The sequence below is a fragment of the Lagenorhynchus albirostris genome, chromosome X (genome assembly GCF_949774975.1).
Source record: "Lagenorhynchus albirostris chromosome X, mLagAlb1.1, whole genome shotgun sequence".
Taxonomy (NCBI): Eukaryota; Metazoa; Chordata; class Mammalia; order Artiodactyla; family Delphinidae; genus Lagenorhynchus; species Lagenorhynchus albirostris.
In genome coordinates this window covers 99,373,923-99,400,034 of record NC_083116.1, presented here as the reverse complement: position 1 = coordinate 99,400,034, position 26,112 = coordinate 99,373,923, and the positions used below count along the sequence as shown (strand labels likewise).

Sequence of the window (26,112 nt, the reverse complement as noted above, 5' to 3'; positions counted from 1 at the left end):
GGTTCTAGAAACCAAGGTACAGTCCTGGTCCTATAATCAAGCAGCTGTGTCCTTGGATAAGTCACTTAACCTCTGGATTTCAGTGTAAAATGAAGGGATTGAGATGGATCAGTGGTTTCCAGTGTTGCTCAGTGAAGCGCCAGGTTTTCTAAAGGGGTCCCTGAGGAGCCACTATGAGAGAAGGGGAGGAAAAGAGAGCTCCTGGTATGTAGTACCTCCCCTTCAGACAGAGCAAGCGAAAGTTTGAATTCTATCATTTCTAGAGCAAATTCACATATAAATAACATTGATTTCACCAGCGAAAAGTCATTTCTGAAATCCATGTGCTAATTAACAAAGGCACTAATTTGTCAATGAGACGCCATTTCTGAAATCCACCATGCTCTGCTGTTTGTGCACCGAAGAGAAAGATAGCTGAATACTATCTTTGAATGCTGTCTGAACAACCACCTCTGAAATGTGGCTTTTTGATTAAATGTAGTATGTGTTCTATTAGGACAACTATTCACTCCTAACATCTATTCACTCCTTACATCTAGATTACAGCTAACTATCACATAGATAATCCCATACTGTCTATGTTGACAGATTGTGAAGCATTGATTATAACATAGAGCTATGTATTTAAAACTATATTTCACATTTGCTGAGTCTCTCTACATGCCTTTCCCCCCATTTAAATGGTGATTGTTATAGTTGTTTCTATTTTCTTCCATATGGGACAGAACTGTAATCAGTGTAAATCAGATCCATAAGCTAAAAACAAAGTTTTATGGTCGTGACAACTATAAACTCTAAGACTAATGATATTCTTGTTGATAACAGTTGAGGCACTAGTGATAAGAGAAATACCTATCTTTGGAATTCCCGTGTTTTCATGATTCCACCTGATCGTGTGCTTAATTTTGTGCAAATTAGACCATTTTCTAATTCCATGTTTGTTTCCTGTGGGTAAGGCACAGCCCCTAGTCTATAAATATCATGTGTTAGAGTACCATACCATACATTTAAACCAGTTATTGCAATTGCTATTAACTTGATTGCTGTCATCCTTATTTCATTAAGAATTCTTTTTGATAAGGCGTTATGAATTGTAAAACTCCTTCAAAGAAAATTTGGCCTTTTACCTTCCTTTATGGGAGAATCTATTAGATCTTTTCTCTGTATCTCATTATTCCTTACAAAGCGTAAAATTGTTAGACAAGAGACATCTGAATATTTGATGTAAAATTTAGCTTTTAAGAAAACCATATTGAGTTAGCAAGACCCAGTCGGCAGGGGGGAACCATATTTGTTTTGTTTTAAAAAAATATTGGCTTTATAGACGTACATTACCTGTTTTGTCTTCTCTCTCATAGAAATCCATTTCTGGCATTTTCTCCACAGTTATTCCAGGAAACCTGCCTGTTATCATCTGGCGTTTCATTGCATACCTCCGGTAGCACAAAGATATCTTTTTTTAAAGTTTTAGTTCGTGATCATAACCACTACATTGTCCTTAAGAAGCAGGTTCAGGATATTAAAGATATTAATTACTTCTTCTCTCAAACCCTGAGACTCCCCACTCTAACTAGCTCAGTCCTGTAACTTCACATTATTTTTCAAATATCTCAGTCCTTGAGTGGGTTTCAGCTTCCTAATTCCTGTGAATACATATACTACATGCCATTCTAACTAAGCTGTAAGTTTGTGACAACCTGTTTGGGCACATGAGCACCACTGTACAACAAATTCTGAATTATAAACCTACCTGCTATGAAAAAATTAACCTTTAATTTCCACAAATAGGTTACAGTGGTGAAATACAATTGGGAAATAATCTGATTTTTCCACCTCCCTAACTAATAGGAAGATAATCCAAATAGGATCTTTTTATTTTGCATAATATTGGTTTTTAGGAGGTGAAATGTCACTTTAGAATTCTAGTGAGACTTTGTTTTTCTAGGGAAAGTTATATCCATCAGTCTGATAAGAAATGCCTATTTAATACCCATTTCAGCAGGAAAAAAACCTTGAAGGCATCGTATGCACGCACAACTGAGTAAATGATGGTATCAAAATGGCTTAGAAGCAAGAAAACAAAGAATTATGAGTATGACACTTCATAAGATTTTCTTTTATAGTATATAAATCTGAGCACAGGATTTAGTGCGCTTCTTGTTGATTTTTGCTTCTTGTTTGTTTGTTTTTTTTGGCTGGTTTGTGGGATGGTGGTTGCTTGGCTGAAAAATAGTGTGTTCATATCCCCAAAGAATTTGGATGTGATACACTACTCCCACTTAACAAAAATCTTTCCAAGTATAGAACTTCACAGTTACAACTCAAAGGACCTAAGAAATCATATACATACAACACCTTAGGTTCACAAATTAGGAGACAGGCCCAGATAAATTAAGCAACAAATGCAGAATCATGCAGCCAGGTTAGTGCCAGAGCTGGACAGGAATCCGCATACCTGACTACAAATTCGGGACCTTTTCACCCTACCATCCTCTTCTCTTTGCCTGCAGTTTCATTTGTTTCAATAAAGGGTTAGTGAAAGTGGTGAACGGATATTGGCTTTCTCAGACTTCAACAAGATAGCCTCAAAAGGCAGTTTTCATATGACTAACAGAAGGCTCAAATAAGTGGATAGCTTAGCATCTTATGCAGTCTTTTATGAGAAATTCACAACTAAACAAGATATCAGAGATTTATTCAGAAAAGAAACAGCTTCCTGGTTAGCATGTGGACTCATTATAGTTTCAGTCTGTGGCACACCAACATTTACACAGCACTGTCTAGGAATGAAGTTTCCACTTGAATAAATACATTTTGCAGACTGCTCATGCTCACCTTTTTTAATTGTTAAAAAAAACTTTTTAAAAACTATTTTTATGGAAATAGTTCTAAAATAGATCATATACCTTACTGCCTTCTTAAACAATATCGTGAACATCATGTGGTCCTTTCTTGGTGAGTCAGGTTCACCATCATAAACATAATCATTGATGCCTACAGCTTTGGGAGCTGTTAGTGTGAGCAGGGTTAGGACCTACTCAATAACCCTCAAAGGGCCTTCTGTCTGTCTTTCCTCTTGTCTTCAGATTCATCAGCTTTCACTTCTTGTTGCTGTCAGTGTGTTGATCTAGTTCAGCCCACCCCTAGTCCCTTCTACTTCTCAGCTTTAATGTGCAATGAGGCTTTCAAGTCTTATAGCCAGGCTCGTGGATGAGGGTTGAGTAAATTGATCCTTGATTAGTCTAAGGGAGCTGAGGCTCCCCTGTAGGTAAAACATAAGTTATAATGCATGACCTTGGTCATCTTTTGTTTCTAAGTTTATGAGACTGGATTTATTTGAGTGACTTCTACATAAATAATGTCTTACTGTCCTTAATATCCACAGTGATTATGTCAAATATTGAATAGCTACCTGAACTATCAAATAACCCAAGTATCAATGGAAAATAATTTATTTAGTATATTTTGTTATAGCTACTCATTCATGATTCACTGAACATATATATCTGTCATGTGTATGATTCTCATTTCTTAATCTGTCCTTCTTAAGAGCTTCTTTGTGATCTATTATTAAAATTCTCATGATGATAGACTATCAGCATACATTTAATCAAAGTTGAAGTTAATAAAAGTAAACATATAAGGTATGGTAAAGGATACTTGCTTATGAGTTTCTTACAAAATCAAGTCCTTCTAAATAAGGACCAGAGATAGTCCTTAATTTACATTCTGAAGAACTTCTGAAATTTTTAAATCTCATGATATCCTCAAAATATTTATGACTGATCAAAGTAGGCACTACTCAACATTAGCTAATTGAAAGGCCCTATGAGACTCTCATAAGGCTTTAATAATGTCTAAAGGTATGGTGCAGCAGGAGAAAGATGGCTCCTAAGGCCATTTTTAGTCACACAGGGCATGCTTTTTCTTCTAATTGTGAACAGTCGAGATACATGCAAGATAACCTTGGACTCAGGGAAGCCAAGGCACATGTTTACTGAGAATCTTTGATACCCAATGGTCATACAGATGAAATTAGGCTGCATACCATCAGTGCAAACCATCAATCTATACATTTTCAATAAACAGTGTAGACAAGCTAGTACAGAGTGCCCCCAAGGGCTTTAAACAGCACTTTATAAAGCTAGTACATTTCATCCCAATCTTGACCAAGGGGACGAAACTTCTAGGCATCCCTGGAGTTAAACATACAGACTGACTGAAAGCTAACCCTATCCTTTATCATTTATTCTTTATTTTCTAAGTGTATTTTTTTTATCATCTTGGTAAATCTCTTGTTTTTCCTTTAATGGAGTAACTGCCACCATGACAGCTGTCATGGTGACAGCAAATCACACTCTTGTTTATTGAGCTCCATTTTTTGCCAAGCTCTGAGCAAAGCACTTTATGTCCATTACCTCATTTATAACTATGACGTCGGTGCTGTTATTCCAATTTTATGGATGAGGAAGGGAAGTGTAGGGTTTTTGCTTTCCTCACATAGCTGTTTGCTTTAACAACTTTTTCTTACTGTCTAAATGCATAACTGATGTGTACCATTTAACAAGCTTGGAATACCAATGAGATCACATTTGTTACTCAGATTAAATAGCCACAGCCCCTGGAAATATGAGAATGTCTGTCTTCCTTCCCTGACCAACCCTATTCCCATGGGAAATTGAAGAACTCTAGGGTTGCACCTTAGGTCTAGAGGAGTACGCCCTGGGAGGAGCAATCAAGATGGCGGAGTAGTAGGACATGAAGCTCACCCTCTCCCACAAACAGAGGAGTATGCCCTGCCTCCTGCACTGAAGAAAGATAATGGAATGCTAGGTGCATTTGTAGGAAGTTCCCATTCTCTCTTAATCTTCATGTTCTTGCTATTGTCGCCGGCGTATAGTCTTACATTAAAACCAGGGCACTCAAACCAGGCTTTCTGGTACCCAGGACAATTCCAAGGACAGTAGAGGAGTCACTTTGTGAACTGTGGCATAGGTTGCCTTTGCTTGGCTGGTAGTAATTACCAGCAGTGCCAGGAAAAGAGTAGGGCACCTTTCTACCCAGCATTTCACTCACCTGTGCTTGCTCCATAACACAGGAGGCCCGATTGCCCGGTGTTCCGGCTACCTAGTGACCCTGTTGTTTCATTTTCATCTCCCTGGCCTCTTTCCCAGGCAAGCTCACAGAACCAGAGTGGCTAATTGAGGGAGACCTTAGGATAACCTACAATTGAAGGGTTTGACTGGATGGGGGGGAACTGTACTGTATTCTTTTCCTGCTAGCTCTTATCAGGGCCACAGTAACCCATGTGACAGGTTTCAGTAACTGTAAACTTTCAAAAGGGATTTCAGTTTCCTTCCTCAGAGAAGGAACTTCCTAGCCCATTCAAGCATGGTGTGTCAGACGTATTTGGGAGAGCAGTGGCAGGACTCCATCAGCCTCTAGAACCCCTAGGTCAGAGGTTCCCAAACTTTCTGAGTTTAAGGTGCCCTTAGTTATTGCAGAGACTTTTTCACAGCAGCCGTAGGCCAAAAGAAATGCCTAATAGTTCCATTTATTAAGTAATTAGGTCCAAACAACTTAATAGGTATTTATATCCTGACAGCTTGGTAACCATTTGAAAAAATAATAGACATACCTCCTTTTTTTTTTTTTTTTTTTTTGCGGTACGCGGGCCTCTCACTGTTGTGGCCTGTCCCGTCGCAGAGCACAGGCTCCAGATGCACAGGCTCAGCGGCCATGGCTCACGGGCCCAGCCGCTCTGTGGCATGTGGGATCTTCCCGGACCGGGGCACGAACCCGCGTCCCCTGCATCGGCAGGCAGACTTTGAACCACTGCGTCACCAGGGAAGCCTGCGTCATACCTCCTTTTATTGCACTTTGCAAATATTGTGTTTTTTTACAAATTGAAGGTTTGTGGCAACCCTGTGTTGTCAGGTAATAGCATTTTTAGCAATAAAGTATTTTCTAACTAAGGTATGCACATTGCTTTTTAAAGGTATAATGCTATTGCATACTTAATAGTCTATAGTATAGTGTAAACGTAACTTTTATAAATGCACTAGGAAACCAAAAAAACTCATGTGACTTGCTTTGTTTCGATATTTCTATCTTAAAATAGCCATGCAGTTACTAATTGGATGTGTGTACCTGTTAGGCACCGCACTTCTCAAACCTCACTTCTTGTCAAACACAGCACTTTTTTTAAAAAAAATCAGAGCTGAAAATCCAGTTTCACAAAGGAAAGGAATGTAGAACTATCTAATAATGAAACTGTGAATTACCTTAAGCTCATAGTTTGTGTGGTATCCAACAGATGTTAAGTATCAATGCATTTCTCCAAAACTGTAAAATATCCTGCACATTCTTCATGAATTCACTGCAGCACCCTGGAGAGCCAAGGTGCTAGTTCCTTGCCAAGCCAAAAAGCATCTGGCTATGCCCTCTTCCCACAACAGTAGTTGTCCAGCTACTCTCCCTCTACATAAGTATTACAGCAAATCAATGGTTCTTTCAGAACAAAAAAAGACGTGCTCCAAGCGGAGCCCAAACAGAAGTACTGTACAAATTTCAAAAGGTAGTTTCTCTTGCAAAAGGATATTCAAATGCTGTCTCACTAGAAACTTTGCAGTAAATGTATTGATTTCATAATATATTAAGTTTGCGATGCTGCCTCATAATTAGAGGCATGGTCCATGGCTTCCCAGCTTCTAGTCATTCAGATATCAAGTTTCTCCCATTCTGCCTTTTCCTTTATTCCACGCTTATTGAATCATGTACTGTACCAAGGTCTTTACTAGGTATTATGAAAGACAGATGTTGGATCAAAATATTAATAATACATGGGCCCTGCCCTCAAGTCTTGAGGGGGAACCAGATAGGCATACCAAAAATTATAATAAAATTACAATATAGTTAATTGCTATAATTGAAGTATACCTAAATACTGAGAGTCTATAGCAGCTCTGTCTAACGAAGTGGGGAGTACAATCTGGGGAAAGTTTTTAGAGGATTTTACATCTGAATGGAATAGGAGTTTGCTAGGTAGAGGAAATATTAGGTACAGAATTATGGAGGCATAAAAAGAACCTATATGAAGGATGGTAAGATTTGGTTTGACTGAGGAATAAGGTACATGATGGGTGTAGTGGCCAAAGAGATCACCCATATTTCACATCTGTCCCTTTCTTTCCCTTCCTATTGCCACCATGCTAATGCATGATCTCATTATTTCTTAACCTGGTCTGTTGTAAGTAGCCTTTTTCCTGCCTTTATCCGTCCATTTTCTCTTCATCCTACCCCCAAATCTGTTGTACTTATACATTTTTCTAGGTTATTCTCCATGAAGTATCGGTTTAAACTCTTGAATGCTGTCAAATAGTTTAAATATCTTAGCCTAACATTAAATGCCTCCATGACATGGCTATCAGGCCCCTTTCCGGTTTCATCTCCCTCTCTCCCTCTTTTGAATCGTGTACTCTGGCCCTACTGACCAGCTCATATTCCTCATTTATGGCCATAGGTTTATTCGATTTCAGGCCCTCACTCACTATTTTGTCTTCCTAGGATGTCTTTCCTCACCATCTTTGCATGCCCCAATCCTGCCAATTTTTAAAAGGCCAGCCCAAATATACTTTTTACTTGCCCTTCTCCAGGTTCCTCTCCCATCCCGAAACACACTTACCCAGTAGAAGTACGCCTGCCTGCTGACCTCAAAGAGCATCTACCTTGTTCATCTTGTGTTAGAGCTGTTTTTGTATCTCTTTTATCTTCATTATCTCTTGCACTGAAGAACCTTGAGGTCAAAGGCAGTCTCCTACTCATCTTTGTGACTTGTCATGATCTCATTGTACATAGTCTGTGTTCAGTAAATATGTCCTAAAGAAGGAATTTTGTTCACTTAAAAGAAAAATGTAAACATTTGCAACTTTAAATAATGACTGTTTCAATGAATCCAGACCCAAGATTAGAGAACTGATTAGATAAGTGGAGTAGAGATTTTCCATGTGGGCTGTTAATTTTCAGGCCTTACCATCTGCTGTTTTTCAGCAAATGTACGGACATGATTTTGCCTAGATAAAGATTTTTGGCATTAAAATGTCAGTTTTAGTATGCTGCAATGCATTAAAAATATGTAACATGACTACATATTTCGGTTTAAGGCAGTAATTTAGAGAGTTACTTGAGAAGCTATCTTATTTCATTTATCTTTTTTCTTTTGAGGAGAAAGCATGGGTGAGAGCTATTTATTTTGAAATTATGAAAAAGTAGTTACGTTTTTTGAATTAATATACTTATTTTGTGGTCGTTTATGTGTTTACCAGACTTAGAGTTTAAATATTTTCTTTAGTAAGGGTGTTTCCTAACTGAATCTAAAGAAACAGCTTAGGTTTTTCTTTATGTCCTTTAATGAGAAAAGAACATGTTTGATTAATACCTTAGTGTTGTGTTCTCAAAGTAAATTTACAGTCTGTATACTTGCCACATCATGTAATCTCTGATGAAGGCATACACATGATTCTGGACAGCTGTGGGGTAACTCACACCTTTTTTTTTTTTTTTTTTTTTTTGGCGGTACATGGGCCTCTCACTGTTGTGGCCTCTCCCGTTGCGGAGCACAGGCTCCGGACGCGCAGGCTCAGCGGCCATGGCTCACGGGCCCAGCCGCTCCGCGACATGTGGGATCTTCCCGGACCGGGGCACGAACCCGCGTCCCCTGCATCGGCAGGCGGACTCTCAACCACTGCGCCACCAGGGAAGCCCAACTCACACATTTTGATGAGAAGGAGGTAGAGGGAAGTAATCAACTCTAGTTTCAAACATTAAGTCCAAACACAAGCCCTAGCATTGTGGAAACTGCCCAGTGTTTTAGGAAGAAATAGTCTGATCTTAACCTATAGGTCCAAGCTGCCACCTTTCTCTTTATTTTGTTTCCACATAGAAAGAGTCCCAATTCTGGTATCACCCATGAGATTTCCAAATTACCTTGATGAGGAACAGCAAATACTCTGCCACAACTTCCTATTCCCTAATATATGGCAAATGGAACTAATCTGTAACAATATCTTTCCTACTGGTCAGACTCTTACTCTAGGTGGTATCTTCTAATTGAGCACATTTGGCAGGTGAGATAAAATCTACTTGCCAGCTTATTCCATCTAGAGTTCTCTGTATTATATCATGTTGCCTCCCAGTACAAGAAAATACACAGAAGGTGTTTGTGGAATGCTCTTGGTAATTTGATTCGGCTGGAATAAGAAGGGCTGTGTCTTGCTATATTACCTTATAGTTGCTTAACCTTCTGAATTAGCCTGCTTTTTGGTTTCAAGAGTTAGCTGCTTTCCTTCACCCCTTTATGGAGATAGTGTATATAACATTTTCTCTTAGGAGAATTTAGGTTTCTTTTTTCCTCTTAAAAGCTTAAAATACATTATTACTGATTGGTTTATTTTCAAGAAAACTGTCCCAAAAGCCAAAGATGCGTTAGACTTTATTGACATATCTGTTGTGTTTAGAAACAAGGAAGCCAATAGCCCTGATCAGTTTTTTACTTGTCAGACCACACTGAGTGTAGAATACAATATTTCATGAGGTAAAGACGGTACGGAGACTCCTATCTATTTTATATGACCAACAGATGAAGGAACTAGACATGTTTATCCTAGAAAAGAGAAGCCTCGAGAGAAATCAGTTACTGTCTTCATGAATTAGTTGGCCTATTATATGGAAGAGAATTGTTTGTCATGGCATAAATAAAACCAATGGCTAGGAAGTTGTTAATTCAGTGAAATGTTCCTTGAAAAAGGGCTCCACAGTCAAATAAATATGACACATGCCTGTGTCATGTTCGTTTTCTGGAGATTTAAAATATATATTAAGTGCATATTAAGGGTCCTGAAAAGTCATGCAGTAAAAGATCTTTTTTAAATTTGTTAATCCCAGCATTCCATAAACACCTTCCTCAGAACTAGTTTTCTAAGGAGCTCCCATTTGAGTAGTGGTTTCAAACTGTGGGAGTGGGACCAGCAGCACCAGTGTTACCTGGGATCTTACTAGAAATGCAGCTTCTTGGCCCTACCCGAGACCTATGGAATCAGAGACTCTGGGAGGTCGGCCCAGCAATATGTGTGATAAGTCCAGCATGGGCTTCTGATGCTGCTAAACTGTGAAAAGCACTGATAGAATATTCTACTATTACTCTCGCACTCAATAGCATCCTTTTATTTTTTTATTTTTTAAGATTTCTTCTAATGATATTTTATGACTGTGTGATTAATTTTTATCGATGGTTACCCTTCTGAAGTACAGAAGGAAGGAAACACTTATGGAAGGCCTACTGTAGTTTTCAATGTAGCCATCTAATTGGTATCAATTTGGATACTTTAAAGAATCCTAAGTAATGAATCCGTATCTTCTGTGACGTGAAATACACATTTCTAAAATGAGGTAAACCTTAAATTCATTGCTATTGTGGCCATTTTTAAAAGAGCATTTACCGGTTTTCATTTTACTTCAAAATGTTTTTTGCAAAATGTACACTTTTTTTTTTTAAAAAATACATCTTGAAGGATCTGTAATGTGCCTTCTCTCATGTCAGAGGTCTTTAAGATTAGGGAATTTTGTAATTTCTTTGCATTAGCAAAGATTAAATTCTGGTAGCATTCTATTTATCTCTCCAAACAAGCAGGACAGTTTTAGAAAAATGTAATTGAAGTATAGTTTAAAATGAATCTGTACGTAAAAAAAAATAATTCCCCATGAGTATGCATATAACCATTGCCTTATTTTACTGGGTATCATAAATGTGCATTTTGAATGTTTATATGAAATGCCCCTATAAGTCATGCAGAACAATTTTCTTTTTCTGAAGGACACTGAAATGGGGTTAAATATATTAAAGTGTCAAAATATATTTAGGTGCATTTAGAACAAAATTATTACTAATATCTCTTGGAATGAATTATGGCCAAATTTGTCTTAATTTCTTGATATTATTTTGTCAACTCTTCCTTTCGTACTTCCTTTCGTAAGTGTTCTCTGGGTTTCTATTAGGTTGATTGGAATTTTATTATTTTTTAGTTAGGGGGACAAAGACTGATAGTCCATAGACTGGATTTTGACCTCATTGCTGCTGTCCAACAGCAGAACGCCTGGGGGCTTCCTCTTACAGTAATGAGCACAAGTACTGGTATCATTATTGCTATATTTAAACACCCATGGTTGGCAGAAATGTGCTAAAGTCTGGATATAACATCGTTAATCATGTTGTTGTCCCTGCCCAGGGCAACTGCTACTGAAAGGACACATTCACATGATGAGGAAGACAGCAGATTGGTGGTTGAGAGCTGAATGTCACTTTGCTGACCTAGAGAAAGAGGTTTAGGGTGTTGGCTATGTTTTCTAAAGAGTATCCAGCAGATTTCATCTTGTTTATTAACTTTCCACATTTTTTTAAATTACAGTTTTATGCTTATTATTATATCTCTTTTTAGTTTTCCTCACAGGAGAAAAAGCCAATTCAGTATTAAAACGCTACCCAAGAGCTAATGGACTTTTTGAAGAGATAAGGCAGGGCAATATTGAACGTGAATGCAAAGAAGAAGTCTGCACATTTGAAGAAGCAAGAGAAGCTTTTGAAAATAACGAAAAAACTGTAAGTATATCGGCAGTCTTTTTTAAATGTTCACAGATTTGCCTACCTTTGTGATGTATATTTGAAACCTGCATTCCCAAATTGTGTGCACTGCTGTCATTTAAAAACTACCCTCCCTAAGAACTAACTCTGAACGGGGCCTCTAACTAAGCCACCCGACTCTGCGGGTCGGAGGTCTAGTTTCACTTCCCTGTGTGCTGGTCTGTCTTTGAGGGCTCCATTGCCATAGGACCCTGCTGAGTTGAGATCGATCATCTGAGCAAGGGGGAAGCATGATTTACACAAGGCTTTGTTCGGGAAAGTTATAGATACCATTATGACCATACCGTGCTTCATCTGGGAGAAAGTGCAGAGGAAGCTAACAGATAGTGATGCTGTTTTAAAATGTTTTACTCATTAGGTAGGTTTATTCCTAGGTATTTTATTCTTTCTGTTGCAATGGTAAATGGGAGTGTGTCCTTAATTTCTCTTTCAGATTGTTCATCATTAGTGTATAGGAATGCAAGAGATTTCTGTGCATTAATTTTGTATCCTGCTACTTTACTACATTCATTGATTAGCTCTAGTAGTTTTCTGGTAGCCTCTTTAGGATTCTCTATGTATAGTATCATGTCATCTGCAAACAGTGACACCTTTACTACTTCTTTTCCGATTTGGATTTCTTTTATTTCTTTTTCTTCTCTGATTGCTGTGGCTAAAACTTACAAAACTATGTTGAATAAAAGACCTGTATGCAGAAAACTATAAGATGCTAATGAAAGAAATTAAAAATGATACAAACAGATGGAGAGACATACCATGTTCTTGGATTGGAAAAATCAGTATTGTGAAAATGACTATACTACCCAAAGCAATCTACAGATTCAGTGCAATCCCTATCAAACTACCAATGGCATTTTTCACAGAACTAGAACAAAAAAACTCACAATTTGTATGGAAACACAAAAGACCCCAAATACCCAAAGCAATCTTGAGAAAGAAAAATGGAGCTGGAGGAATCAGGCTCCTGGACTTCACACTATACTACAAAGCTACAGTAATCAAGACAGTATGGTACTGGCACAAAAACAGAATTATAGATCAATGGAACAGGACAGAAAGCCCAGAGATAAACCCACGCACATATGGTCACCTAACCTATGATGAAGGAGGCAAGGATATACAATGGAGAAAAGACAGTCTCTTCAATAAGTGGTGCTGGGAAAACTGGACAGCTACAGGTAGAAGAATGAAACTGGAACACTCCCTAACACGATACACGAAAATAAACTCTAAATGGATTAAAGACCTAAATGTAAGGCCAGACACCATAAAACTCTTAGAGGAAAACATAGGCAGAACACTCTATGACATAAATCACAGCAAGATCCTTTTTGACTCACCTCCTAGAGAAATGGAAATAAAAACAAAAATAAACAAATGGGACCTAATGAAACTTCAAAGCTTTTGCACAACAAAGGAAACCATAAACAAGACCAAAAGATTACCCTCAGAATGGGAGAAAATATTTGCAAAGGAAGCAACTGACAAAGGATTAATCTCCGAAATTTACAAGCAGCTCATGCAGCTCAATATTAAAACAACAAACAACCCAATCCAAAAAGGGGCAGAAGACCTAAATACACATTTCTCCAAAGGAGATATACAGATTGCCAACAAACACATGAAAGAATGTTCAACATCACTAATCATTAGAGAAATGCAAACCAAAACTACGATGAGGTATCACCTCACACCAGTCAGAATGGCCATCATCAAAAAATCTACAAAAAATTCATGCTGGAGAGGGTGTGGAGAAAAGGGAACCCTCTTGCACTGTTGGTGGATATGTAAATTGATACAGCCACTATGGAGAACAGTATGGAGCTTCCTTAAAAACTAAAAATAGAACTACCCTATGACCCAGCCACCCCATTACTGGGCATATACCCTGAGAAAACCATAACTCAAAAAGAGTCATGTACCACAATGTTCATTGCAGCTCTGTTTACAATAGCCAGGACATGGAAGCAACCTAAGTGTCCATCGACAGATGAATGGATAAAGAAGATGTGGCACATATATACAATGGAATATTACTCAGCCATGAAAAGAAACAAAATTGAGTTATTTGTAGTGAGGTGGATGGACCTAGAGTCTGTCGTACAGAGTGAAGTAAGTCAGAGAGAGAAAAGCAAATACCGTATGCTAACACATATATATGGAATCTAAAAAAATTGGTTCTGAAGAACCTAGGAGCAGGACAGGAATAAAGATGCAGATGTAGAGAATGGACTTGAGGACTCAGGGAGGGGAAAGGGTAAGCTGGGACAAAGTGAGAGTGGCACTGACATATATACACTACCAAATGTAAAATAGATAGCTAGTGGGAAGCAGCCACATAGCACAGGGGGATCAGCTCACTGCTTTGTGACCACCTAGAGGGGTGGGAGGGAGGCACAAGAGGGAGGAGATATGGGGATAGATATGTGTATACCTATAGCTGATTCACTTTGTTATAAAGCAGAAACTAACACACCACTGTAAAGCAAGTATACTCCAATAAAGATGTTATAAAAAATAATAAAACGTTTTACTTCTACAAAAGAAGAGACATATCAGAACTCCCCTACCCACTCCGACAAGATACCTCTTCACCTCTCCTTACTCTAGACCAATTGCTATGCAAGGAGAACAGGGATGAGAAAGCACAAGGCAGTGGTATACATTCTCTGGAACTGCTTTATGGTAGGAAATGACATTACCAGTGGTTGCCATTATATAAAGATCCATTCCTGTACGCTAACCATGAAAATAACACTACATGCGAAACAAATGATGTTAGCTGTGATAAAGGGACATCAAATAATCTCAGGAGCAGTGGATGCAGAAGTTTTAAAGAAAGAGGATTTGTTCTCTTGTTAGGTAGAGAAGGATCCAGGGCGTAAGAGGAAGGAGTTCAAGGAGAGATTATCAGAGAGGCAGCATTGCTAGATTCCAGTGTGCACAGCAAAGGTAAAATCAGTTTATAAAGTGATAAGTTGTGAGCATCATGGCTTTTAAATCTTAAGTCCCACAGTTAAAAACAGGGAAAAGAATACATCACCCATGATGCCATTATGCAATCACAAAGCACTGTTGGCTTTTTAATTTCTTTCCAGCTTTTTTCTTCTGTATCTGCTTACTTCTTGCAGGGTTTTTTTTACACATTTTTTCTTCTTCTTAATATATGTTCATTGTAGAGAAATTGAAAATGTAGTAAAACATAAAATGAATAAAATCACTTGAATTCTTAGCACCATCAGTTTTATACTTTTGGTATTTATCATTCTAGCCTATTTTTAGTATAAATTTTTAATAAGAACAATAGGATTATCGTATAAATGGTGCTTTGTAGCATGCAGGTTTTAATAAAAAACTAGTTCATGTACTTAAATGGAACTTAGTTTTTGATATTGTGATTTTCCAAAAAATACAAATTTTAGATATTCTACTGTGGTTTTCATAAAGCTAATGGCTTTTCATCCTGCTTTATCATTCTCCTTTAAAGGAATGGTAAGAACTTTAGTGGGAAGATACTTTGAGACTGTGTAAATATTCTGTTCTCCACCAAACTTCTACCTACTAGTTTTTGTGGGGTTTTTTTAGTGTGTAATCTTTTTATTGCATATAGAATTTTGAGCCTGAATTTCCCTTCTGAATCCAGAACATTATTAAAAACAAGCATATTTAAATGTCATTAGGCTTTTCTCCAGGTACTAGTATTTTTACAATCATCGAACAGCATTCTTAGTACTACATGAAGTATAATACTTTGAGATTGAACTATGGAATATGTCAGGACTTAAATAAACTTTGTAAATATACACTGGCTGTGGATCGTACACATTAGTCAGACATGATTTCTGCCCACCTTACACGGCATTTTGCTCTCACATACATTTCCCCTCTCAGCTAAGTTTAAGTTCAGATTATCATAGCAATATGTATAACGGGTTTATTAAAAGTCCTAAGATTTGTGAGATACAAGTAGAAATCAACTTTATTTTTCCTTTTCAGTAGAATTTCTCCTTCCACTCGTTCCTAGAGTTGATCTTGAGTGCAATCAGTCCACAGCTTTTTGATGTGTTGTTTCCCTTATTTTGTATTTTCAAATGAGTTCCAACCTTACCGTCTAGTTTTAATGTCTGCTGTTGATAGTTCTTGACTGAATCAATTAAATTCTAGTTTAATATAACGCTAAATGGTGAATTTCTGACTCAATCATTCTGTGTACGTTTGTTAGTTGGCATTCCACTATGGGCAGGAACTTTCCCTTTATCTATCTTTCATAGATCATTTTATTCAGTGAGTTATAATTCATTGCTGTCAGTGTTTTTTGTTTTTTGTTTTTTTTTTCCGGTATGCGGGCCTCTCACTGCTGTGGCCTCTCCCGTTGCGGAGCACAGGCTCCGGACGCGCAGGCTCAGCGGCCATGGCTCACGGGCCCAGCCGCTCCGCGGCATGTGGGATCTTCCCGGACCGGGGCACAAACCCGTGTCCCCTGCATCGGCAGGCGGACTCTCAACCACTGCGCCACCAGGGAAGCCCAACTGTCAGTGTTTTGATCAAAATGTCTCAAATTTGGTTAATGGAAGTTTCTTCAAACTGGCTTCTCTGTCTCTTTGACATGTCCCTATCAGTTTTTCTGGCACTTTTTTACTTTTTGGCCCAACAAGGTGTCCAGGATAATCTTGTACTTTCTCTGCCCCAGTCTTGGAATTGGCTGTTTCTCTGAGGAGCCTTTCTTACTTATAGTTAGGAATAATATTTAGAAACCAAGATCTGGGAGCTAGAGTGTTCTCATTGCTATCAGAGTATCATTGCTTCTGGGCCTTCCAGCAACAGAGGTAGGAAAATAATTACACACATGTATGCACATAAATGTGTGTATGTGCATGTGTGTGGTGTATGGACTTGCATATTCATCCTGCTGATCTCCGATTCCAATACCCCTCAGGGTTCTTCTTTGTTTTCCCCATTCTGTATTGGTAGGTGCGATGTAGATATTCTTTGTAGATATTCTTCCCTGACTTTCAGTAACATCAATATATTAACTCATTTGCCCAGTTCTACAACACACATACAGTGGTTTCAGAATTTTAATACCCATATCGTAATAGGGAGGGGGAAAACATTTATATTCATCCATCCATCTATCCATTCTGGAAGTCACTCCTTATGTATTCACAGAGATTATCCTATTTTTAAAAATCTGTATAGTACTTCCTAGTAAGGATGTGTCACAGTTTATTCAACCAGTCTACTGTATTTAGGCATTAAGTAGTTTCCAGTATTTTTGCAATTACAGATAATGCTGTAGTAAATAATTTTGCATTATTGGAAGTGTATCTTCAGGGTAAATTCTTAGAAGTGGATTGCTCGTCAAGGATTGATGCATATGTACTTTTGTTAGATATTGCCAGAGTACCCTCTGTAAAGCTTGTACTATTTTACATTCCCACCAGATATTTGAGAGTGCCTATTTCCTCACAGTCTGACCAGCAGAGTGTATTTTAAAAGCGTTGACATTCTTTTCAATCTTTTGGGTGTGACGTGGTATCTTGGTGGTGTTTCAATTTACATTTCTCTTATGAGTGAAGTTGTGTATTTTGCCATGTGTTTATGGGCCATTTTTATATCTGTCTTGTGAATTGTCTTTGCCTTTTGCCCATTTTTGTATCAGATTTATGGTCTTTTTTCCCTGAATTTTTAATAAGTATATTAGAGATACTATAGCTTTTATTGGTGATATATTTCAAATATTTGCTTACAGTTGTCATTTATATTTTGACTTTGCTTATGGATTTTTATCATGCAGTTTTTTTTTCATTTTCATTGTAGCCATAAATTAAAGAAATATTTTATTAAATCCAGATTTTTAATCATAGTAGAAAACCATCCTCTTATGCCCTGGTTATAGAGGAATTCACCCAATCTCTTCTAACATATTTGAGTTTTTACATTTAGATCTCTGATTCACTTACAGTTTATTCTTGGGTGTGGTGTGAGTTATGGATCTGATTTGTTTTCACATAGCTATCCAGTTGTCCAAACACAATTTATTATGAAATCCTTCTTTGCCCCAGTGATTTAATTACCCTTATCATATACCTAATTTCAGTATGTGCCTAGTCAATTTCAGGATTTTATATTCTTTTCCATTGGTCCATCCTTCTGCTCAAATGCCAGTGACACACTGTTTTATTTATAGAAGATTTTTAGTATACTTAGTATAAATTAGAACTAGTTCTCCTTATAAGCTCTTCTTTTTCAGTGTTTTGTGAGCTATTGTTACATGCCTATTTTTCCATATAAATTTTAGTATTAATTTTTCTAGCACAGAAAAAAATCATTTGTCAGTATTTTTATTGGGATTTCTTTCAGTTTGTAAATTAATTTAGGGAGAACTAACATCTTTAAGGTATTAAATCACCCTCTACAAGAAGAGATTTCTTTCTATTTGTTGAAATCAGTATTTCTCTCTTTCAGGAATGTTTTATTGTTTTCATCATATAAGTTTTGCACAGTTCTTAGGTTGGTTCCTAACTATTTCTTTGTTGCTACTGTACATGGGTTCTTTTCCATGATATATTCTAATTGGTTATTATTTGTGAATGTGTAAGCTACTGATTTTTTTAAACCTTATTGAGTTATAATTGACATACAATTAACCACACATATATAAAGTATACAACTTGGTAAGTTTTAACATATGCATACACCTATGAAACCATTACCACAGTCAAGATAGTGAACAGATTCATCATTCCCAAAAGGTCCTTCTTGCCCCATTGTAATTCCTCCTTCCCACCTCTCCCCATGATCAAGAGCACCCCAAGGCAATGATTCATCTGACTTCTGTCACTGTAGATTAGTTTATATTTTCTAGAGTTTTCTGTAAGTGAAATCATACATTATGCACTGTTTTGTCTGACTTCTTTTACTCTGCATGATTATGTTCAGATGTCCATAGTGCACATATCAATAGTTATTCATTTTTATTGCTGAGTAGTATATCATTATATGTATATGGACATTTGGGTTGTTTCCTGTGTGGGGTTATTACAAATGAAGCTGCTATGAACACTCATGTACTAGGTTATTGATTTTTTAAAATTAATAAACCATATATTTATTTTGACTTGAGTTCTGAGAAATCCTGTGGTCCAAGTTATACTTACAAGGATGCATTAGATTTTTAAAAACTTTTGAGATAATTATAGATTCTCAGAAAATTGCAAAGATAATACAGAGAGGTTCCATGTAGCCTCTACCCAGTTTCCCTCAGTCATTACATCTTACATAATTGTAGTACAGTATCAAAACCAGGAAACTGACATTGGTACAATCCGTGTGTATAGTTCTGTGCCATTTTATCACTTGTGTAGACTCCTGTAACCACCACTACAGTTAAGATGCAGAATTCTTTCATTTGTACAAAATCTCCCTTAATAGTCGCACCCCCCCACACCACCACCATCCCTAACCTGTGGTAATCACTAATCTGTTCCCCACCTCTGTAATTCTGTCATTGCAAGAATGTTATATAAATGGAATCATATATATGGAACCTTTTAATATTGCCTGTTTACACTCAACATAATGCTCTTGAGTTCACTTAAGTTGTGTGTATATCAATAGTTCATTATTTTTTATTATCCATGGTATGGATGTATCACAGTTTGTTGAACCATTCACTCGTTGAGGGACATCTGGGTTTCCAGTTTGGGGCTATTTTACATAAAGCTGCTATGAATATTTGTGTACAGGTTTTTGTGTGAACATAAGTTTTTATTTCTCTGGGGTATAATTGTTGTATGCTAAGTATATGTATAGTTCTTTAGGATACTGACAGACTAAGTTGTCATTGTATAAATTACTGTTTTAAATTCCCACCAGCAGTGTTTGAGTGATCCAGTTTCTCTTCATACTTGCCAGCACTTGGTGCTGTTACTGTGTTTCCTTTTGTAGTCATTCTGATAGACGTGTAGTGATACCACATTGTGGTTTTAATTTCCATTTCCTTAATGGCCAGTAATGTTGAACATCTTTTCATATGCTTATTTTCCATTTATATATTCTCTTCTGTGAAATCTCCTTTCCCTTTTTTTTTTTTTTTTTTTTTGCTGTACGCGGGCCTCTCACTGTTGTGGCCTCTCCCGTTGCGGAGCACAGGCTCTGGACGCGCAGGCTCAGCAGCCATGGCTCACGGGCCCAGCCGCTCTGCGGCATGTGGGATCTTCCTGGACCGGGGCACAAACCCGTGTCCCCTGCGTCGGCAGGCGGACTCTCAACCACTGCGCCACCGGGGAAGCCCCCTTTCCTGTCTTTTGGTTATTTTCTAATTGGATTGTTTTCTTGTATTTTTGAGTTTTGAGAGTTTTCTGTATATTCTAGATACAAATCCATTGTCAGGTATATGTTTTGTAGGCTATTGATTTTTATGTGTTAATCGTATACCTTACTACCTTACCGACCTCTTTTATTGCTTTCAAGGTGAATGATGATGTTTTTATTGCTTCCCTCTCTGGCCCTTATGCGTATCAGTGCTTCTCTGTATCCTTTCCTGCCCTCAGAGACAGGATGCTGCATTTCAGCAATCTTCGAAGCAAATAGAAGAAGAAACTCTTTCAGCAATTGCTCAAGCAATTCTCCGCCCTCTCCAGCATCACCTCTTCCTCTCTGTAGAATCATTCTCATTAGCCTACACACCTCTTAGGAAAAAAAACTCTCTTCACCCTACATCTCCCTTCAGCAATCAGCTCATTTCTTGAAACTCTGCTCTGTCTGTACTCACTCCCCTGGTGAGCTTTCCTAGTTTGTGGCTTGAAATGCTAATAACTCCCAAATTTATATCCTGGAGGGTTACCTTGAACTGCAGACCTGGGTGACTAACTGCCTACTCAACATCTCCTCTTGGAATTGGATACATTTCTACGTAGACAAATTTGTGTCCCTTCCCTCCAAATCTGCTTCTGCCACAGCCTTTCTGATCTCAGTATGCAGTAGTAACGCATCCATCCATCTCTTTGCTAAGCCCCAAACCTTGTTGCCAAGGTTTGCATTATTGGAAGTATATCTTCAGGGTAAATTGATCAAAATGTCTCAAATTTGGTTAATGGAAGTTTCTTCAAACTGGCTTCTCTGTCTCTTTGACATGTCCCTATCAGTTTTTCTAGCACTTTTTTACTTTTTGGCCCAACAAGGTGTCCAGGATAATCTTGTACTTTCTCTACCCCAGTCTTGGAATTGGCTGTTTCTCTGAGGAGCCTTTCTTATTTTCCATTTATATATTCTCTTCTGTGAAATCTCCTTCCCTTTTTTTTTTTTTTGCGGTACGCGGGCCTGTCACTGTTGTGGCCTCTCCCGTTGCGGAGCACAGGCTCCGGACGCGCAGGCTCAGCGGCCATGGCTCACGGGCCCAGCCGCTCTTCTCCCTTTTTCATATCCTCACTCCATCTGCCAACAGTGTTGGTTCTAACATGAAAGTATATTCAGAATAGAGCCACCTCTCAGCCTCTCTACTTGTTACCACTTTACATCCAAGCCACCATCACTCTGTCACTCGTATGATTTCTTGGCCCCCTCCTCATAGGTCATTCTCAAAAGAGCAGGCTAGAGTGATCCTTTAAAGTGTCTTCTCTGTAAAGGCTTCCTGTCTTCCTCAGTACACATCCAAGTGCTCAGAATCACCCACAAGGCACTAAACGATCAGTCCTCATCCCTTTCCCCTCCACACCTCCACTATGGCTGCAGGTACTTCTTTATCTCATCTCCTATGACACATCACCCCTTAATCACTTTTCTGTGGATTCCTTGTGGCTCCTTACACACACATAGCACATGTCCTGCCTCAGGGCTTTGGCACTTGCTCTTTCCTATTCCACATGGATGTTTCTGAGCTCCCTCATCACTCCCCGTTCACTTTCTCAGTGAGGAAGTATCCTACTTTAAATTGCAACCTCTTGCCCCTTCTGGGAATTATTTTTCTTCTCAGCACTTACCACCATTTGACATCTATTTGTTGTATTTGTTTATTGGTGCTCCCCCCCAGAACTGTTAGCTCTGTGACAGCAGTGTTTCTCGTCTGTTTTGTTCATAGCTGTGGTCTTTAGCATCTGAGACAGTGCTAGCACATAATGGGAATTAAATAAATATTTGATGAAGGAATGAACGAATGGATTGGCATGTTATGAAGTACATTTAATTCATAGAAGTAGTGATCGGAAACTTGTTCACAAGTTAGCTGATAGATGTGGACTTAATTTAAAACGTATTTTTTATTATGTTGGTGTTAGGTTTCTTTCCTTCTTTATGGTTTACGGCCTGTCATCTGAGTTTGCTTATGCCATTGAAACCATACCATTTACAAAAAGGTGTAATCAGGGGATTTTGGTCTAGTAAGTGTAACAGAAATGGTATTCTGATCCTTGATCTATTTCAGAATATTGTTTGTTATTTGTTAAGAAGGATCTACTCTGTGTTAAGAAGCATTTGAATAACATAGTATCGTCTTTGAAGTTCACTTGATTAATCCAGGCAGTGAAGAAAATTATGACTTTTGACATTTGCTTTCTAGTCTTAGAGTACATACTATCTTTTTGTTTACTAAAATTTATCACTCAGGACAGTTTTACTCATACTTAATTTTCATCATCCCCAAATCTGAACTGTGTGAAGTTAGAAGTATGCTTTCAGTAAAAATTCTTTTTTGGTAATTTCTTACCTAATTTGGAACATAAGTCTAATTATAAGATACAATAGAAGAAAATGTGTTATACCTCATGGTCCTCCTCTTCACCAATGTAGAAATTTGGTCAGATTTATTCGGATGTTATCTGCTGAGTGCCTACTGTATAACAGACACAGGACATACAACAGTGAATAAGCTGACCCTCCCTCCTGGCATTTGAGATCTGGGAGAAACAGCCTGTATACTCACATAAGCAGTACTTAACAGAATGCCCTGCACAAATCCTCTGCTTGGAAGATTACATGGACCTGATTTGGTGTCTCAGCTCTGCCACCTACTGACTGTATTGCTTTGTGCAAACATTTCACCTTTCTAGGCCTCAATTTCTGTACCTTTAAAAAAGGAGAAATTACACCCTCAGCATTATGTTTGGAGCTGTGCGCTTAGCTTAGTGCCTGGCACAGAGAACGCCTTTGATAAATATATTTTATTCTAATTTTTAGGTGCTGAATTATAATCACTTTATTTCAGAATCATTATTCGATCTCTACCATTGTTTTCTCTCTTTTCCTCTCTACAGGTCCCCCAGGGTACTTTGCATTTTGGAAGTTTTAATCTTGAACTAACATGAACCAAATAGTAGTAATTCTTTAAAACAACTATTTCAGAACTTTTCTTGACAAATTATTTCTAGTTTATTTGTGCTTGACTTTCCAAAATGGCTGTCCTCAAACTTGAAGAGTGCATTAAGAATCGGCTTGGTTGCTTCTCGAAACTGCACAGTCCCCCTCAATGCCCAGATCTGGGTCTCTCATACTATACCACAGCAAAAGAAATCAGGACTCTTTGGGGGAAATGGCTGATTCGAGGGCTGGAGCAGGGAGAATACAAGATGAGCTGAAGTGTACTGTAGTAACAGAAAGTAAGGAAGTACTCAAAGAGCAAATGAGAGCATGTCCAAGAGGCACAGGAGCCAATCTGAAGGAGTTCTCAACGGCCAAAGGCAGAACTATTTGAATAACAAAATAAGTGATGTAGTATTGGATTATAACCTAAAGCGTATAATAAATGCTTGAGTCCATAATGATATAAATAAATGAATAAATAGGTGAGAGAGACAAATCTACAGTACACAAGAATTCCAAACTGTGTATGTAAATACCCCCCTCTCCAGGAGGCAGAGCTTAATTCTCTGCCTCTCTTGAGGGTTGCTTGGTCTTAATGATCTGCTTCCAAAGATTAGAGTACGGAAAGTGGAGGGAAATACCTTACTTCTCCACTTACTTTGCCAGTGGAGAAAGCTGGCAAACCACTACCTTGACAGGGTGATCAAAGTTAGCATAACCAGTGATAAGTCATGTATAGCATGTTATGAGAAGGGACTTCACCTCTGTGATATTTTCCCCCCAAAGCAATAACCCCAATGGAATTATGAGAAAATTACCAAAGACATCCAAATTGAGATATAGTCTACAAAATAGTGACCCCTCAAAACTGTCAAGGTCATGAAAAAGAAGAAAAGACTGAGAAACTGTCACAGAACAGATGAGACTAAAGATATATGACGATTAAGTGCAATGTGGATTGGATTCTGGAACAAAAAGGTCATTAGTGGGAAAACCAGTGAAATCCAAATCCACTGTTAATAATAATGGACCAATATTAGTTAATTAATTATAACAAATGTGCCATCCTAATGTAAGATGCTAACATGAGGGGATACTGGGTGAGGGGTACAGAGGGATGCTCTGTACTATCTTTGCGATTTTGCTGTAAATCTAAAATTACTCCAAAATAAGAAAAAAAATTATTTTAAGAATGCACAGTCCAGGGTCCACAGGTCTCCATAGGACCAGGGAATCTGCTTTAATGAGCAGTCCTGGGGATTCTAATGTAGGTGATCAGCCGATTACATTTTGTTAGATTGTAAAGCAAATGGTTTAACTAAAACTGCTTAGTTGGAATACTCAAAAAGCTTTGCAGCGGGTAGTATTTGTGGGGGTGCGGACGATTGTCCTGTCTGGGGCTGTCCCATGCCCTGTGCACTCCATGCTCCACTCCTCCCCCAAGCTGTGTCTGCAATTTAGAAACTGGGTCCAAGGATTTTAGTCTAAGTCCAGCTATTCCTTTTTGGATAATACCTCTCATTCCAAAGTGTTGCCTTAAATTTGTCTTGTGTGGAAATTATTAAAAGAGAAATTGAAGAAAGAGATATGCAGTGCCCCTTCATACTAGGATATGCTACAAAAGCTACATAGGGGATCTCTGAATTCAGAGCCCACGGCAGGACGTACGTAGCATGTAGACATTTTTGGGTGAAGATGGTGATTAACAAGAAGTGCTCAGTGTCTGAGGTATTTAACAGTTGGTCACTAGTTCCCTGGAGATTACTCGTCACACCTGCAGGCAGAAACTTGGATTCTTTGACATTGTTAGGGGAACTCCTATTTCACTTAGCTTCTCATGATCCACTGATGGCCCTTGAGCTACTGATTCAGAGCTTTGCCCTTTGAGAGCTGAGGGAATTTAGGAAGGTAGAGAGTCGAGTCTGGGCATAGACATATAGGGGCCAAACAGGGGGCATCGGTGTGGCTGTCTCCCAGTCATACTCTATGCATTTCCGTCCAAATCTTTCCACACCTTCCCTGGACCCATCCCAGACCCTCTTGGAGGAGCCAAATATGAAGTTCCCTTTTAGCCACAAGGGGTATTTCCTGGGGCTCCCATGGGCTTTGTCACTGTTTCTTTTCTTTTTTTTTTTTTTTTTTTTTTTGTGCGATACGCGGGCCTCTCACTGTTGTGGCCTCTCCCGTTGCGGAGCACAGGCTCCGGACGCACAGGCTCAGCGGCCATGGCTCATGGGCCCAGCTGCTCCGCGGCATGTGGGATCTTCCCGGACCGGGGCACGAACCCGCGTCCCCTGCATCGGCAGGCGGACTCTCAACCACTGCGCCACCAGGGAAGCCCTGTCACTGTTTCCTTTGGGATCTCTTGAGAGTAAGTTAAACAGGACCAAAGTCTGTTATTTTGTGGAATTGGTATTCTGAGCTACCAGAAAGATCGGGAAGATCTGACAGCATGTTGTCCATTATATGATCATTTAAGGTAAGTTTTTATTGATTATATTGTCGATGTTGTTTTTAAATTTGTGGTGAATTTTATTCTCTGGCAGTTGGGCCCTTTTGTAGATTATAAATCCTATGTAGTTTCAGTTATTCTTTTCAGGTTATGGTAGTAACTTAATTTGGAGGGTTTCAGCCTGCATATTAACAAAGCAGTGGACTTGCTCCAGTGTGGGTCTCTCCTGCCCATGCCAGCAGTCTGTTAACCTTGACCTGAAGTTACCTCAGCACGTTTCCTGTCTTAATGCCAGTTAATCTTTTTACAGACTTCCCCTCAGAGACTGGGTACTGGTGGGGCTGAGGGGTCCATTTTTTTTGTCATTTGTAGAATCATCTGTACCATAGATTTAATATAACTCTGCGTATCTTAGGCAGCAATGTCCAGTTAGTGATGCCCTGTTTAACCTCCAAATATGCTGCTATTTACCCCCTGATTACCCTCAAGACACATGTGGAATTTCAGAGCTCATCAATACTCATTAGAATTAGTTTGCCCAGAAGGAGTTCTCCTAATAGAGCTGGTAGAAATTCAAGGGTTCCATGGGAATATCACACCAGAGTTTAAGGTCACATAAGTGATGAATCAGGTGTCTGAAAAGACCCTGCCTTGCATGACCACTCTA

At 38.5% G+C, this 26,112-nt stretch overlaps 1 protein-coding gene across 5 annotated transcripts in view; it reads left to right on the top strand.

The window, feature by feature from the left end:
• PRRG1 (proline rich and Gla domain 1) overlaps window positions 1-26,112 on the top strand; it is a 135,261-nt gene that overhangs the window by 75,764 nt on the left and 33,385 nt on the right. For all 5 annotated transcript variants that reach the window (XM_060137801.1, XM_060137803.1, XM_060137805.1 and 2 more), the window contains one exon: window positions 11,493-11,653. In XM_060137801.1, coding sequence (XP_059993784.1) covers window positions 11,493-11,653 — 161 coding nt within the window. The remainder of the gene's footprint in view (window positions 1-11,492; window positions 11,654-26,112) is intronic.